Source organism: Protomyctophum bolini, assembly GCF_963924005.1.
Source record: "Protomyctophum bolini genome assembly, chromosome: 22".
Taxonomy (NCBI): Eukaryota; Metazoa; Chordata; class Actinopteri; order Myctophiformes; family Myctophidae; genus Protomyctophum; species Protomyctophum bolini.
Window position 1 is genome coordinate 7,651,752 of NC_137883.1, and position 14,746 is coordinate 7,666,497.

At 45.2% G+C, this 14,746-nt stretch overlaps 2 protein-coding genes across 3 annotated transcripts in view; one reads left to right on the forward strand and one right to left on the reverse strand.

Moving 5' to 3' along the window:
* Positions 1–118: 118 nt before the first annotated feature.
* On the forward strand, positions 119–9,451 carry LOC308310160 (uncharacterized protein). 2 transcript variants are annotated; one of them, XM_080756309.1, is made up of 6 exons: positions 119–942; positions 3,371–3,526; positions 4,085–4,259; positions 4,385–4,464; positions 4,689–4,780; positions 8,909–9,451. In XM_080756309.1, the coding sequence occupies exons 1-6, from the start codon at positions 256–258 to the stop codon at positions 8,994–8,996; spliced, it is 1,278 nt and encodes a 425-aa protein (XP_080612435.1). In that variant the 5' UTR covers positions 119–255; the 3' UTR covers positions 8,997–9,451. The 2 variants fall into 2 exon arrangements, with proteins under 2 accessions (XP_080612435.1, XP_080612436.1); XM_080756310.1 differs by having other exon boundaries at positions 8,916–9,026.
* A 905-nt stretch (positions 9,452–10,356) lies between these two features.
* Positions 10,357–14,746, reverse strand: part of rnf208 (ring finger protein 208) — a 15,479-nt gene continuing 11,089 nt past the window's right edge. The window contains exon 2 of the mRNA XM_080794417.1: positions 10,357–13,936. Coding sequence (XP_080650543.1) covers positions 11,929–12,786 — 858 coding nt within the window. The 5' untranslated portion in view covers positions 12,787–13,936 and the 3' untranslated portion in view covers positions 10,357–11,928. The remainder of the gene's footprint in view (positions 13,937–14,746) is intronic.

The window sequence follows — 14,746 nt, forward strand, 5'->3', positions numbered from 1 at the left end:
TAGTGTCCAGGTGAGTCACCCTGTGTTACAGTGACAAGAACCCACAAGCAGCTCCTCATAGCTGTGTGTTGCCAGACAGTGCATGGGGGCGTGTGATGAACAAGCGCAGGCGGAAATGCAGGGATGTTTTGAATTCTCCATCACCACCTCACCTGAGTTAGTCATTGTTTTTGCGAGGGTTGTACTAAAGCAGCGACTTGAGAGTCTATTCGCCGTTTTGCCATTTTTTCAGTCCCTGGACGCGGTGTGAGGAAGATGAATCTATACAGGAGCTTTGGAAACCTTTTGGAAACTTGGGTGGCCGAGGGGGTGCCTGGCTCGCACACGCAGGAGGAACTGTGGCTTGGAAGAGACGACGGCGATCCAGCTACATCCTCGGGATCCACCCCGACGCCGGTGTCTGACATGGGGATAAGTGTGCGCTCCGAATCGGTGGACTCTGGGGTGGAGCTGACCAGCTCGGACACGTCACTCCCTTCGTGCTTCTCGGTGCTGTCATTGGGGAATCCAGAAACGGACCCTGTTGTTCCGACACAGCGCGAGGAGGATGGACTCACATCTCCATCACAGACTCCCATCCTGTCCCCGCCGCCGTCCTCTGCCTCTTCTCCTTCCCCACGCGCCGGTCCTGCCAGGGGGGCACAGTCGCCGCGCGAGCGTTCCATGGCCTTGCACTCCAAAGTGGAGCAGGCGTTGCAGAGGACGGTAGGCCCCAGGTCGCAGAGTCTGAAGCTAAGCCCCTCGCCCCAAGTGGTTCTCAGGCCACGGAGTCCGAGGTCTTCGTCCCTAGTGGCCAGACAGGCCACAGAGGACCACACAACAAGCCAAAGGTCAGGGAGTTTGGGCAGAAAGAGCACGAGCCAGCAGCACACATCTGGACATATTAGACGACCTCTGTCCCTGCATCATAGTCATACCCTGCCTACTAAGATCATTACGAAGGTGAGCTACCACAGGCCAGCCGTGACGGAGATGTATGCTGTTTGAACTGAACGGACTGTGGTGTGTTATAGTTGTAGAAATTGATTTTCAGACTTGGAAGAGAAGAAGTTCTATTATGTGGCAGTTTTTAAGGGGCGCTAGCCCCTCCTATATACACAGGTTTGTCTTTAGTTTAATGTTTGTTTTGTAAAGCATTGACAATGAAGGGAAAATGTACGTCATAATGTGACATTTACATCTTATTGTCTCTTTATTGCTAATGGTTTGTTTTATATCAGCATTTCATCACCTAATCAACATGAGTTAGACTTTAATATATTAGCGCCCCTCACTTCACACGGGTGTGAGTTTTACTTTATAACAGAGAAATACTGAAATATATTTGTGAAATATTATTTGAGAAAATATCTGTGTTGTTTTGGCTGCTTCTATAGAATCTATGCATTTTTACATGACTGTCGTGCCAAAGTGGGTTAAGGGACCGCAATCATGGGTCCTTCATGGAGTTATTCCAGGTGGCCCCAGCAAAATGAGGAACTGTTAAAACCTTACGCACTATTGCATTTTTTCTGTTATTCAAAAATAGATCTACAAGCTCACGACATACAATCTGTTTTTGACAAATCTTCTCCTATGGGAGGTCCCTCGCACAAAAATAAAAATCTAACTGGGACCGGCAGCCAAATTCATAGAAATGTGGCGACATGAAAATGTTTAGGAACCATGCACCACTGCCCTAAATGGTACATTTTAGAGCTGAATGAAAGACATGCTCTAATTCCATTTCCCTTTCCACCTTGAGCAGGTTGCAACACAGTAACACACACAAACCTGCTTTCACATTTACAGGACTACAGGCATGTAATTACATGGACAGAATCCCTTTCATGGCAGCGAGTTGTCATGATTGAGTCCCTCAGTGGTGTTTTAGACCATAAACCAGTCTGTTCAGGTTCGCTCTAGCCTGCAGGCATGAGAGGAATTGAGCCATCAGTCAGTGTGCTCAGCAGACGGACTATTTGTGTGGGTGGAAGTGATGTAATGACCCTGATAAATAAATAAATACAATACATACAATAAAATAAATACATCCTTCGCAACATAATATTGTTAGGTAGTCACACAAAGATATAAAAAATATTTTGTGAAACTTTTATTTTCAGGGAGAAATATTATAATATATAATTTTGGTGTGTGCCTAGTTTATATCCTATATTATAGCTATCCTGTACGTGATGTATATTTATATATTACTCTATTTAATTTGCCAACAGTCCCCCCTGATTGCAAGTGCAGCCCAAATAGCCAGAGACCCAGTGTTGGTTTGTTTTCTAACACTAGACCGGTGCCCGGCTGTAGAGCACCGAGTCGGTAACGATGGAAGTTGGAGATCCATGCCCCATGCAATACCCGTTGTACCCGTGTCAGAGTACCCTTTCCACAAATCTCTCTGTGTCCCTAAATTGCTAGATATGGAGTTCTGTGTCAGGCATGCCCAAATATGGAGTATGGGGTGTCAGAACAGGCCAGCTCCATACAGTATATGAACCCTGGGCAGGGGCCCTGTCCAGAGCCCGGGCAGAGCCCTTTTGTGGCGGTTCTGGACAACCGTGGCTCTGACCCTGGTCTGACACTGGGCACTGCACTCCCTGTGGGGGTGTGGAATGTGTGTGTCGAATTTGAAGTCGATGGGGCGAACGGTTCTTGAGTTACGTGCAGACAGACAGACAGGCAGGCAGGCAGGCAGGCAGACAGACAGACAGACAGACAGACAGGCAGGCAGGCAGGCAGAGACGTGGTGCATTTATAGATAGATGTATAATGTTTTGTTTGAGTTCCACCTCCAAACCATTCCATACATTAACCCCACAGACTCTTCATAGTGGTATGAACACAACATTACATTTCTTCAAGTTAAACGTCCTTCTTGAATTATAACCCTATTTCATTGTTAACTAACACACTTTTTTGTATATTGTATATGGTTGTATTTTTGAGGGGCGCTATATACAGGTTTAATGTTGTTTTTCCTTAGACAAACATTAAAAACGCCATGTAATGTTTGTGTTGTCACTATAACACAAACATTAAATGCCATTAACAATGAAGTTTAATGTTTGTTTTGTCTGTGTTTGTTTTGTCCTCGATGTTGTAAGATGATAATAGCGCCACCTCACTTCACACGGGTGTGATTTTTAAGTGTTACCCCATACCTCAAAGCAATAATTGAGAATACGGAATGAGTCTCGTTTTCTCCGGATTGTGATGATTCTTCCCAGCTTTTAGCACTCGTGCGTACTATGGCATTTCCTGCTGATTGCAGAAATGTATTATAGTTGATTGATTGTTAATTCAAAAAATTATGTCAAAGCACCTTTTATATGATTTCCATATATAAACCTTTCCATGCTCTTCTTGCACTGTGCAGAACCATGGTGACAAGAAGAAGGAAGGACTCAGTCCTGGCTTGAGCTACCTAGAGCGAGTATGCCAGATGTTGGAGGAAATTGCCAGGCTTCAGAAGGATAACCGTGGATTGCAGCTGGAGATGGATGCCCTCCTGGAGTCCAAGCAGTCAGTCCAGGTAAAATAGGATTGCAGAGATTACCGTAACTCCATTTGGTCTCGGCAAATTGTCCTCACTAGCTGTAGATCATATCAGTATAGGCCTATTTGAGGTGATTATGAATTATTGAACAAGATGGAAGCTACTTTCTAAAGTCTACACTCATATACTGTACATCACAGGGTTCACGACTTTTGTGGCATGTCTCTTAACATTTTCAAAATATATACAATATTTTCTACAGTAAAACCTTTTTTTGCCATTGACAATGAAGGGAAGATTTACATCATCTTGCCCCCACAGATCTCATATTTGCCAACGACAATGAAAGGAGAAATTAGGTCTGCCAAATTTGTGACAACAGGCATTCTGATTGGCCAGTATGAGATTATGTATGATGATGTACGATGATAAGAGCGCCCCTCACTTCACACGGGTGTAAAAAAATAATAATTAATAACAGAAGCTCACAACGTGTCACAGTGATACGACAAAGTATACAATCAGGCTTTAATGCATTGTTAGTGAATTTATTTTATTTACTACAAACCATCTCGCAATTTCCTTTCTTTTTAGGCTTCAGAATCCCTCTTCTGTGATTGCAAAGCTATTGCAGAGGAAGCCCTTTCTAGTGAAATGAACAGTGACGAGCACATTTCCACAGAAACACAGTGGCAGAATAATCATGAAAACCATGATTTTCTGAGGAGGTCGGCATCAGATACTAATGTCCTTCTGTCACACCATTTAAGTGAGTGACTTATTTTGTCATTTCCTTCCCTATTGTATCCCCTCAGGGAAATCATTTTGCCCGTTTTATGTGCACAATGTTGATACAGAAATGTATCATGTTTGTAATGTTTGTATGTGTTACAGGAATGGTCAAACCAAACTCTAGGGGGCAGCATGTGAACATAAATGACTTGCTTGAACAGGCAGAGGACCATGAAAATCAGGTAACTTATTGACAATTACATTATCATACAATACTGTCGTGTATGCCTTAGCAATAATTATGTACAACTTTGCAGTGACTCTCATATTCAATTCAATATGCATCTACTACTTACAAAATCACTTGATTGGTATGTTTATGGCTTTGATAATATACGGTATTCAGTTCTCAAATCTGTATTTTTTAAACGATTTTTTGCTTTCTGTTTCACTTCGTGACTTAAAGGAGGAAACCGATAAGCAAACACACAGGAAACTGAAGATAGAGACACAGAGAAGAGATAAGACCGCTCCGCTGTCAGATTCTGAGGAAAACTGGTGAGATGCAGTACTTTGCATGATTTCTATCTCAGGGGTGGGCAACTGAAACCATGGAGAGGGCCACTATATTTCCTACAAGCTCAAAAGCTTTGAGCTTGCAGATCAGCTATTTTTTGCTATATTATTTGAATTGAAATCCTGAATAATCTTTTGGTATTTTTGAATTTGCATCCTGAAAAGTAACCTTTTTATTTAATTTAAAATGCATTTAGTCATAGTTATGTTAACTTAATGTACATTGGATACATACATTACATTGGATACAGTATAAAAAAGACAACAATAACATTTTAATACTAGTAATTAAGCTACATATATATATAGACTGAAGTAATTAAAGCGGGTCATGTTTGCATGTTTGGAATTGTAACCTGAAATAAATTAATTAAAATAATGTATCAGTAAATTCAGATTTGAACCTTTGGAGTGATGGTGGGGGCCGCATGTGGCCCCCAGGCCACCAGTTGCCCATGTATGGTCTATCTATTGCAGTACATTTTATTTATATTTTTTAATAGTAGATTTGGGGGCACGGTGGCACAGTCGGTAGTGCTGTAGCCTCACAGCTATAGAAGGTCCTCGGTTCAATTCCCGCTGCAGGGGACGCTGTGGGCACTGGGGACGCGTTCCCTCCTCCGTGTCATCAGTTCCCATACCCAAGGCGGGGTTGGCGAAAGGGCCTTTCTGTGTGGAGTTTGCATGTTCTCCCCGTGTCCCATAGGGTAGGTACCCTCACAAAAACATGCAGTAATCCTGGTCTCTGTAAACTACCTCTCCCTTTAGCTATTGAAAAATATCAGATCTACAAGCTCGTAGCACGGCACCGAAAATCTTTTAATGTATATTCTTTCTGAGCGAACATTTTTGACTCAAATCTTTGCTTCTGGGGGGGGTCCCTGGAACAACATATTTTCAGATGGTGCATGCATGGTCGGTGGCCAATTACATATAATTTTTGGGGTCCTTGACATGAAATAGTGTGAACACCACTGACATAGAAACAGGTTTTTTGTAGACATTTTGTATAGAATCTGGACTATACGTAGTGGCAGTGGCCTGCCTTACTGAATCACTGGTCCAGAGTTAATGCACAGTGTGCTCATAGGAGAGCATCTGTTCCTCCTGAACACTATTGGTTACTTTATTTTAGACTGCAAAATACCGAGCCTTCATTTATCTCGGGACCATTATGGGGCTATACTTTTACACTCAGACTTAAATTGACACTCAGGATTTTGTTGTGTAGCCCCTATGCTGAATTTCCTCGTAGTTTTCATACTGATTATACCATTTGGTTGCATTTTCACACTCTGAGCAGGGATGGATTAACCCCTACGAGGGCCCCGGTTTTTCCATTTTTTTATTGTTATTCCCCCCTAAATTTAACACAATCAACAGCCAATGAATGTCCCCGGGAGCCCTTTTCAGGGCCTCAAACCCAGTACCGCGCCGTCCAGTTTCCCTGAAGGGCCCCTGGGCCACGGCCCCCCCGGGCCAATGGCCCTGTCTCTGAGTAAAAATTTACGTTGATGATTTTACAGCGCCATGTTCTTAAATGGCCTGCTCATGCTATCCTTAAATGAACCCCTGCTTCCGTACTCTACAACATGTCATTAATTAGCACGGAGCCCGCCAGAAGTGTAGAAAGCGTAGATTAACTTTAGTCTGGCAGCCCGCCAACAGCGTAGCCTACGTTTTCTAGGCTTTATATTCTTTCCACTTGCACTCTATGGGCCTGATTCACAACGGCGTTTACGGTGATAACATGACGTGAAGCTAGCGGAAAGGCATTTACGTGGATTTCCCACATTAATTTGGAATTCATGGAAATGGCCGTGAACTTGACGCTCACGTACGTTGGTCGGAAACTCCGTCAATTCCCACGGGACGTCTTCAGGTGGCGGAGACGGCCCAGACGGGAGACATTTGCGGAAGCATACACGTGAGATTTATTCAGAAGGCTTTAGTCTTCATGCTGAATCAATAAATTGTTCCCAAATCTCAGATAAAATATGTAGGCATGTGTCCCCATGACATAGCCTATTGGTCGATCAGCACAAAATAAATGATAGCCTATATAATAAAAGCTGAGTGCACTTGTATGCCTAAATGCATGCATTTCCCCATACAGCAACTGCCCCTGCAAGCCCGACACCTTTTTATTTATTCATTAGGATATTACTATAGCATGCGCGATTGCGCTTCTCACTTGACAGCTTTCTTCTCGCAGTGCAACGGTTGTGAGCTTGTAGATCGGCTCTCCCGCATGTTAAAAAACAAACTCACAATTATAATAAGAACATAGGCTTATCTGCATTCTGCACTACGAATCCAACATTGTTTAGTGTAGTAATGCCTGCAGTAGGCGGCAGGCCTATTGAAATTGTTTTGTTACGGAGCTCCTTGAGTCAGTTGACTGTCGGTCGGTGTGTGTGTGTGTGTGTGTGTGTGTGTGTGTGTGTGTGTGTGTGCGCAGTGTGTGTGTGTGTGTGTGTGTGTGTGTGTGTGTGTGTGTGGGGTGGGCAGACAGCAGCGTGCTGCCGATCCGATTCACATTGGAAAATGAATGGGCTATATAGCCCTGTTGTATAAAAAATAGAAGACCACATTAGCCTGGGAGGCGGCCTTTTTTCCGACAGCATTCTAGCCGACGGGGCAACGGTCCGCTCCGCAGCTCCACATGCGCTGCTCCCGTGCTTGCAAATATGAAGGACAGACTTTATAATCATGTATTGATATTGATCACATGCATGGATGCCACACACAGAATAGTTTAACTCACTGGCTAAACTCACTGGATTATAATTTCTTAAATTCTTCAGACAAGATCGAGGATCCCAATTATTCACTTATGAATGTATAGGCTTGTACTGTTCTTTATCGCGCAAGCCATGCCCCCCTCCCTCTCTCCTCTCTCTCTCTCTCTCTCTCTCTCAAAAGACGACTTTTGCATTGACAATTTGACATATATCCGATATTTTAAATATCGGATAGGATAGCCTATGTTTTACCTCTGACTGCAAAGTGCAAAGGTATGAGTGCAGCACCCGCCTTGGTCCCGAACTTAATTAAATAAATTATAATTATATTGTTTCAGCAGCGGAGCACGCACCGTTGTGGACATATTAATAGAGTGCGGGCTATATTCATGCATTGACCGCGGCTGTGAAGCCGCATAATCTGCGGCTGCAAAGCCTTTTTTCTTTTTTTGACAGACCAAACTGCTGTCTGCTGAGTCATGCTTGAAGCCTTTTATGGTGCGATATGGGGCGTGGATCAATGCAAATGAGGTTGTCGGGTGCTTTTCCGATCACTTTGCACCCACTGCATTCAGTATGACATACACCTGCGATACGCCAGCGCACCTGTGGTACACACCGCTCTGTGAATAACACGTCATCTCAACGTAGCTTGATCGGACGGATAAATACGATATCTGTTTCCACCACAGTGTAACGGTGGCGTATTTCTTTTTAATGAATCAGGCCCTATATGTGCTGCTTTCAATGGCCTGCATCTCCAAATCGGCGCAATGAATGTCGTTTCTGGTGAAAACAAGGTTTTTCCAACGGCCGACAGCAGGCGCTGTGATACTCGCTGTCGGCATTACGTCTGAGAATTTGAACCTAGGCATGATGAGTACACCAATGTTTTATGTTAGAAATGTTGAGTATGGGTCACATATGGTCACATATTATGCCAGTATGAACATTTCTCTATATATGCAAGTTAGCATCAGTATGGGGACCTATACTCAACATTTCTAACATGAAACCTTGGTGTACTCAACATGTCCGGGTTCACAATGGGGCTGGCAAGTAGACTAATTTGGTATAAATTATAATGAAGTATATTTGTTGCCTTTCGGGCAGAAACCTTGTATATATGTTTCCATATTTAAACCTTTCATGTTCTTCTTCTTAAATTAGTGCCCTACTTTGTTGCGCGAGAAATAAAATAGCTGGTCTACATGTTGTGAGCTTAGAAACTACTATTTTGGGGGGAAAATGTCTATTCCCCATTCCCTACTAAAAGCAACAGTTTTGGACGTACAATTCTCCCACCCGGCATCGGCGATATATAAGGGTTTTATGTTTTAATGAACCCTTCCTTGTTTCCATGAAGCCAACAGATGCAGCCATCCCAGAAAAAGGCTAGCAGACATCGGCTGAGCCAGCTGTTCAGGAGGAGAAGGAAAAGTGTCCCCACATGAAAGGACCACACTGTTGTCGGCCACGTCTGCACAAACTATGGGACATTGATTTGGACTCGGCTTTCGTGAACAGAAAGCATTTCTTTAGACGAGCGATGGGACATGCAGGCAGAACGCCTGAGACACTTCTGCTACTGTGGAAAAATGCCATCCTTGATGCAATGTAACTTACTGCCATGCTTATTTATTTATTGTTATTGATGGCATGCATGCTTCCCCGCCTTATTTATACTTGAGTGGTGTGTGTGTGTGTGTGTGTGTGTGTGTGTGTGTGTGTGTGTGTGCGTGTGCGTGTGCGTGTGTGTGTGTGTGTGTGTGTGTGTGTGCGTGTGCGTGTGCGTACTGTATGTGTTTACACTGTATGACACGCATGGCAATGAATGATTGATGTGTGTATATACTTTCTACAGTAGCCTAGTTGTGTTTTCCCTGTAACATATTGTCCATGGTTACAATAATGCTGGATCTACACACAACTTAAAACTTGTGTCTTTGTACTTTTCTTCATGGTTATAGAGGCTCATTTGTACTTCATGGAACGATTGTGTTGTTTGGCAAAAATTGACACACATTAAACTGAAACATATATTCAGTTTTTGGAGCACAACACAACACAGTAGTTGAATGCAGAATACATTAGCCTTTCATCATGCCACTTGAGTAGCAGCGTACCTATTCTGGGGGGGACCGTTCGAGAAAATAGCAGATCTGCAAGCTCACAACTCGTCCCAATTGGCTATTTTTGGCAAAGAGATTTGGTGTAGAACGAAAAAGGTACATTTGCAACTCATCCATTTCACTAAGACTAGAGTGGTTAACACTCGAAGTCTTGTCGCATAATAACAGTGGTTTTTCATTCTGGATCTCTCTAATATGAAAGTGCCTTGCCAGGGACGTGCAGAGAGTGTTAGAGGGGCAGGGGCTGAAATCCCGTAAGAGGGCACTTTTGGACAAACATTGCGAAAATAGCAGATCTACAAGCTCACAAGAGAGCTTGTAGATCAGCTATTTTCGGGGGGCAACTCTGCACTCTTTAGCTACTGGAGATGCGGTGCGTATACGACATTTCTAAACAACTTTGTTTAACGCAAAATACTGTGTTCAAGTTCAGGAGACTTCGGGGGGAGAAAGCAATTCTGAATGCGCATGCCTTCCGGCATGGCATGGAAGGAAAGGAGTGGCATTTGCATTTCTTCCACCGTGTAGTAAATGCTGCATTCGTGGTCTGGAAAGGGCAGTTGTTTTGCCCCCTTTGATGTCTATGCTGTGCACGTCCCAGTGCCTTGCTGTGACTCATGCTGAAGGCTATCAGAAGCATTCTGTTATGGTGCTTTGTGTCGCTTTACGTGAACAGAGAGATTGTCAGAGAGATAATAAACCATAGTTCCTTCGGTATGCTCATTGTCTTTGGTTATAATTGTTAGCATATTTCTGTTCAACCTCCAAAATCTGAAAAGGAGCCCTCCTCAGTCATCTCAAATGACACGACTGTGAATGAACAGACAAATAATAGCCGAGACCAAACATCTATATAGGTTTTATCATTAGATTAATCTTTATTCACCTAGGTTGAAGAGTATAACAGGATAGGTGAGCACCAAGGGAGAGTGGGCACCTCGGTGTTAAATTTACAATTTCTTCCCCCCCAAAATGTAAAAAATATATAAAGTAAAGTATACGTGATTGGAACATGCTTAAACATTCGACAATACCGGTATTTCAACAATTGCTACAAATTGCTACAGAACCGTGTGTACAAGTATGCGGCTATTTTTGGGGCATAAACGAGAAGTTTAAGCTTTAAAATTAAATCTGATAATGATGTGCCTGCCGTGCATGTTCACACATCATGTATACTTTACAATATAAGACCATTTTTCTAAACATTTTGGACAAAGTATAGACAATATATTTGCATGGAGGTACCCAGATGCCACCCGTGCGGTGCCCGCCTACCCTGGTATCCGGTTGAAGGGATGGAGCTCCCCTGGCATTCCCATGTAAAGAGATGTCAATGACAAACACGTCCCAACAAGAGGGATGGGGTGAATATAGGATTTCGAGTCCATACATAAAATACATTTATTTGCTATATTTCTTCCCTGTTTTTGTCTGCGAGTGTCCACGTCCGGTCAGGGATCCATTTTTCAGTCCCACACAGCATCCATCTGTGCTATTAAATATATACATATACATCTCTGTGGATTTATGTATGTGAGCGATGGAGGAATTGGTGAAGAGGGCGGGGGGGGGGGGGGGCTAATGCTTCATTTATTATCTGCCGCGCGATGGTGTCGCGCGCCTAAAGTATAGCCGATCTACAAGCTCACAGTGAGCTTGTAGATCGGCTATTTTCGGTGTGCGACTCCATTGTGCGACAGTAAGTACATCTACAAGCTCACAATGCGTTTCATCGCGACACATTGTGAGCTTGTAGATCTGCTATCAGGCTCAAGGGGGGGGGGGGGCAGCGCTCAGTCCAGTGTGAACCAGTGGTGGACAAAGTATATACTCAAGTAAAGACTCAAGTATTAAAAAGTACAAATTATGAAGTACTGTAGGCCTACATTTCTTTTAATCAATGCATTGCTCTATTGAAATTTAGAACGTAAAAGAAAAAAGCTAAAAATAGCAGATCTACAAGCTCACTACGCTTCAAGGTTTGATGCAGTGTGAGCTTGTATAGCTCGGCTATATTTGAATTTTGAAATATGGCTTATAAGTGGTCAATTCCATAAATATTTTTTTGTAAGTTTGGGTTCCCAAAAGGCCCATCCTGGAAATATGGCGGGGTCAAAAAAGTACAATATAGCCTATTTCTATTTGAAATGTATAGCGGAAGTGAAGAAACCCAAAAAATAAATAATGAAGTAAATGAGTTTCTCCTATAATTGTCCACCACTGAGCGTCACCCATACAGTATGTGTCTTCTTCACATGATGCCACAGGAGGACAGGGGGTTGGCGATCTGGCAGGTGCAGGCCGACTGGCAGTACTGGCGCACAGTCTGGTAGCAGCTGCGGTCCGCCTCCCCGCCCCACTGCACGGGCCCGTTGGGGTCGGAGGGCAGGCGGCTCAGGATGCTGGTGTTGATGGCCAGCGCCGCCAGGCCGTAGTCCGTGAACAGCACCGTCTCGCGCCGGCACGTCGGGCACGAGATGAACTTGTACTTGGGGCACGACTCGTACAGGATCTGCAGGCACTCCTCGCACACCGAGTGCAGGCAGGAGAGGATGCGCGGGCGCTTCCCGGCGAAGTTGTACGCGTGGCCGCACGTGGGGCAGTCCAGGGGCTCGCAGGGCATGGCGGCCTGCATGCCCCCCGAGGACGAGCACGAGGACGAGGAGGCGGAGGACGAGGAGGTGGAGGACGAGCGGAGCACGTACTGGTTGACGATGACGTCCTCCATCTTGTAGTGGAACTGGTGGTAGCAGATGTCGGAGGCGCTGGCCTTGCGCTGGGCCAGGAAGCCCTGCTCCCGGCGCGTCACGGGGGCCGTCGTCGCCATCATGGCGGCGACGGGAGCCACCGCCATCATGGAGCCGCCGCGGGAGGAAGGAGGAGGGACGATGGCCGCCCCCGCCATCTCCAGGGCCAGGTCGCTGCAGGCCTGGTTGACGATGATCTCGCCTTCGCCCCCGCCCCCGCCGTCCCACGCCACTCTGGGGGGCGGGGCATAGCGCGGCTGGGTGACGGGCACGACGGGGCACTCCCTGGGGAACTTCTCCGACTGGATGATCTTGACGGTGTCCATGGGGATGGTCACGGTCTGGCGCCGGAGGCAGGACATTCGCCGTGTGGAGGAGGGCCGGGGGGTCTGAGAGAGAGAGAGAGAGAGAGAGAGAGATGGGGGGGGGGGGGGGGGGGAGGGGGGGCTGTGGCTGGAGTCCGCTCTGGGCAGCCCTTCCTAGTTCTGGGTACGTGGGCGGTAAGGCTGGGAGCTGCACTGGTCTTCACAGTCAGCCATTCGAGGGCACATGAGGACGGATGGTTCTGTCCATGTTTCCTTCAGAGTCCCCCGTCCTCCCGCCCTCGACGTTGATGCTTTTTTTGGCAGACAGACAAAAGGACGCAGCAATAGCACCTCTTTCTCTAACAGCCCCTCACGCAGTCACTTCTATTCTAAATAACTCTGACGTCTGACAGTTTCAGCTTAGTGGTTGCTATATGGTCAACCGGTGACGTCAACTAGATAAGGGTATAGTCTTTTGTTGTTATACTGATATAGACTGCTGTTGCCTAACACAGAGACACACACACTATTTTCAGATATGTATGTTCATATACACAACAAAATATTGTTTTTAGCACTTTAGCACAAAGACGTGTTTCCATTCAGTGACATAACACCAATAAATATTCTCAAATGCACATACAGTGAAGTTCACACGTACAGATATATTATAGTAACGGCCTTTGTTCACAGAATGGAGGGAAGAAACAGGAAGTTGAAAAAGTTTCAAGAGTTATTATCTCACACCTCTTAAGAGGAACTCTTGACTTTCCAAACCAGGCCGAGCGACGTGGTCGATGGTGGTTGCCGAAACCAACAGTTCCTTCCTTCCTTCCTTTTAAGCTTATACGCGTGTGTTAGAGCTGGCGTTGAGTGTCCAAGAAAGACAACCCCCACAACGACCTTGCCTCTTTGCTTTTGTACCAATATGGTCAGGTGACCTATGACCCCTCTTGGCAACTTGCTGATAAGAACTTAAGAAGGAGGCCTCTTTTTTTGGAGAGGCGTTTGAGAATGTTCCAGGGGCAACGGAAAGCCTCTTGGGACGTCTCCCTTTGCTCCAATCAGCTCCGCGGAGGTGGGAGTGAAGGCCGGTTTGCTTGACTTTCAGACCAAGTCCTCCCACTTGAGCAAGAGGGCTGATAACGGTCTGAAGGATGCCACTGTCAGCAACCCAGATGTCGCCCAGATGTATCGGGCCTGCAGTCTGTGGGGACAGAGAGAAAGGATGACTGATTAGTGATTACACAACGTCCCAAATGAACACAGTATAAGACATGCGAGAAACAGGGGCACCATTTGAGGACGACATTTATATTATCGTTAGGAAACAGGATTTCGTGATAGGTATAGGCTATCCAACTCATAACTTGTATACATATCCCACGTCATGTATCATATGATCCTAACATAATTATTTTACAATCTGCCAATCTGAAAGGAGTAGATGTCATGGCAGCATGGCCTGTGGCCAGTCCTGTCTCTTTGATAACTTGTGCTTGTTTGTCCAGTAAGTTATTGGAGCTGCACTCTGCATGTGGAGAGGTGTACGTATGTCCTGGCTGGCAATCACCTGGCTGTCTTCCGTCCTAGCCTTACTCATCTGCAAAGAAACAAGCCTGGTCACAACCTAAGGCAGAGACGCTATATCGGCCGAAGTGTCGGCCGGGAATATCCGTGAATTGTTTCATTCATGGAGAATGTAAACTGATTTGTGTAAAGCATCAACGTCATTACCTTGAGCTGTACTTACGCCAAAATCCTGCAACTTCTGCACAAAAACAATGATAGCGTCTACAGCGTATAGGTCTTGCCCAGCGTGGCAATTACCTAGCTGGCTACTTAAACCTGGCTGTGACACCACACAGTGCTCAGTATCATATTTTCCAGCTAGTGCACATGCTGGTGCTGGTGCTATAGCACTATAGGTCAGTTTGGTGTGTTACTACAGTAGGTGTTTGCTTTGCTTAACCCATTAATTCACTCACTGTCTGCCTGGACAGTAGATCGGAGTGTA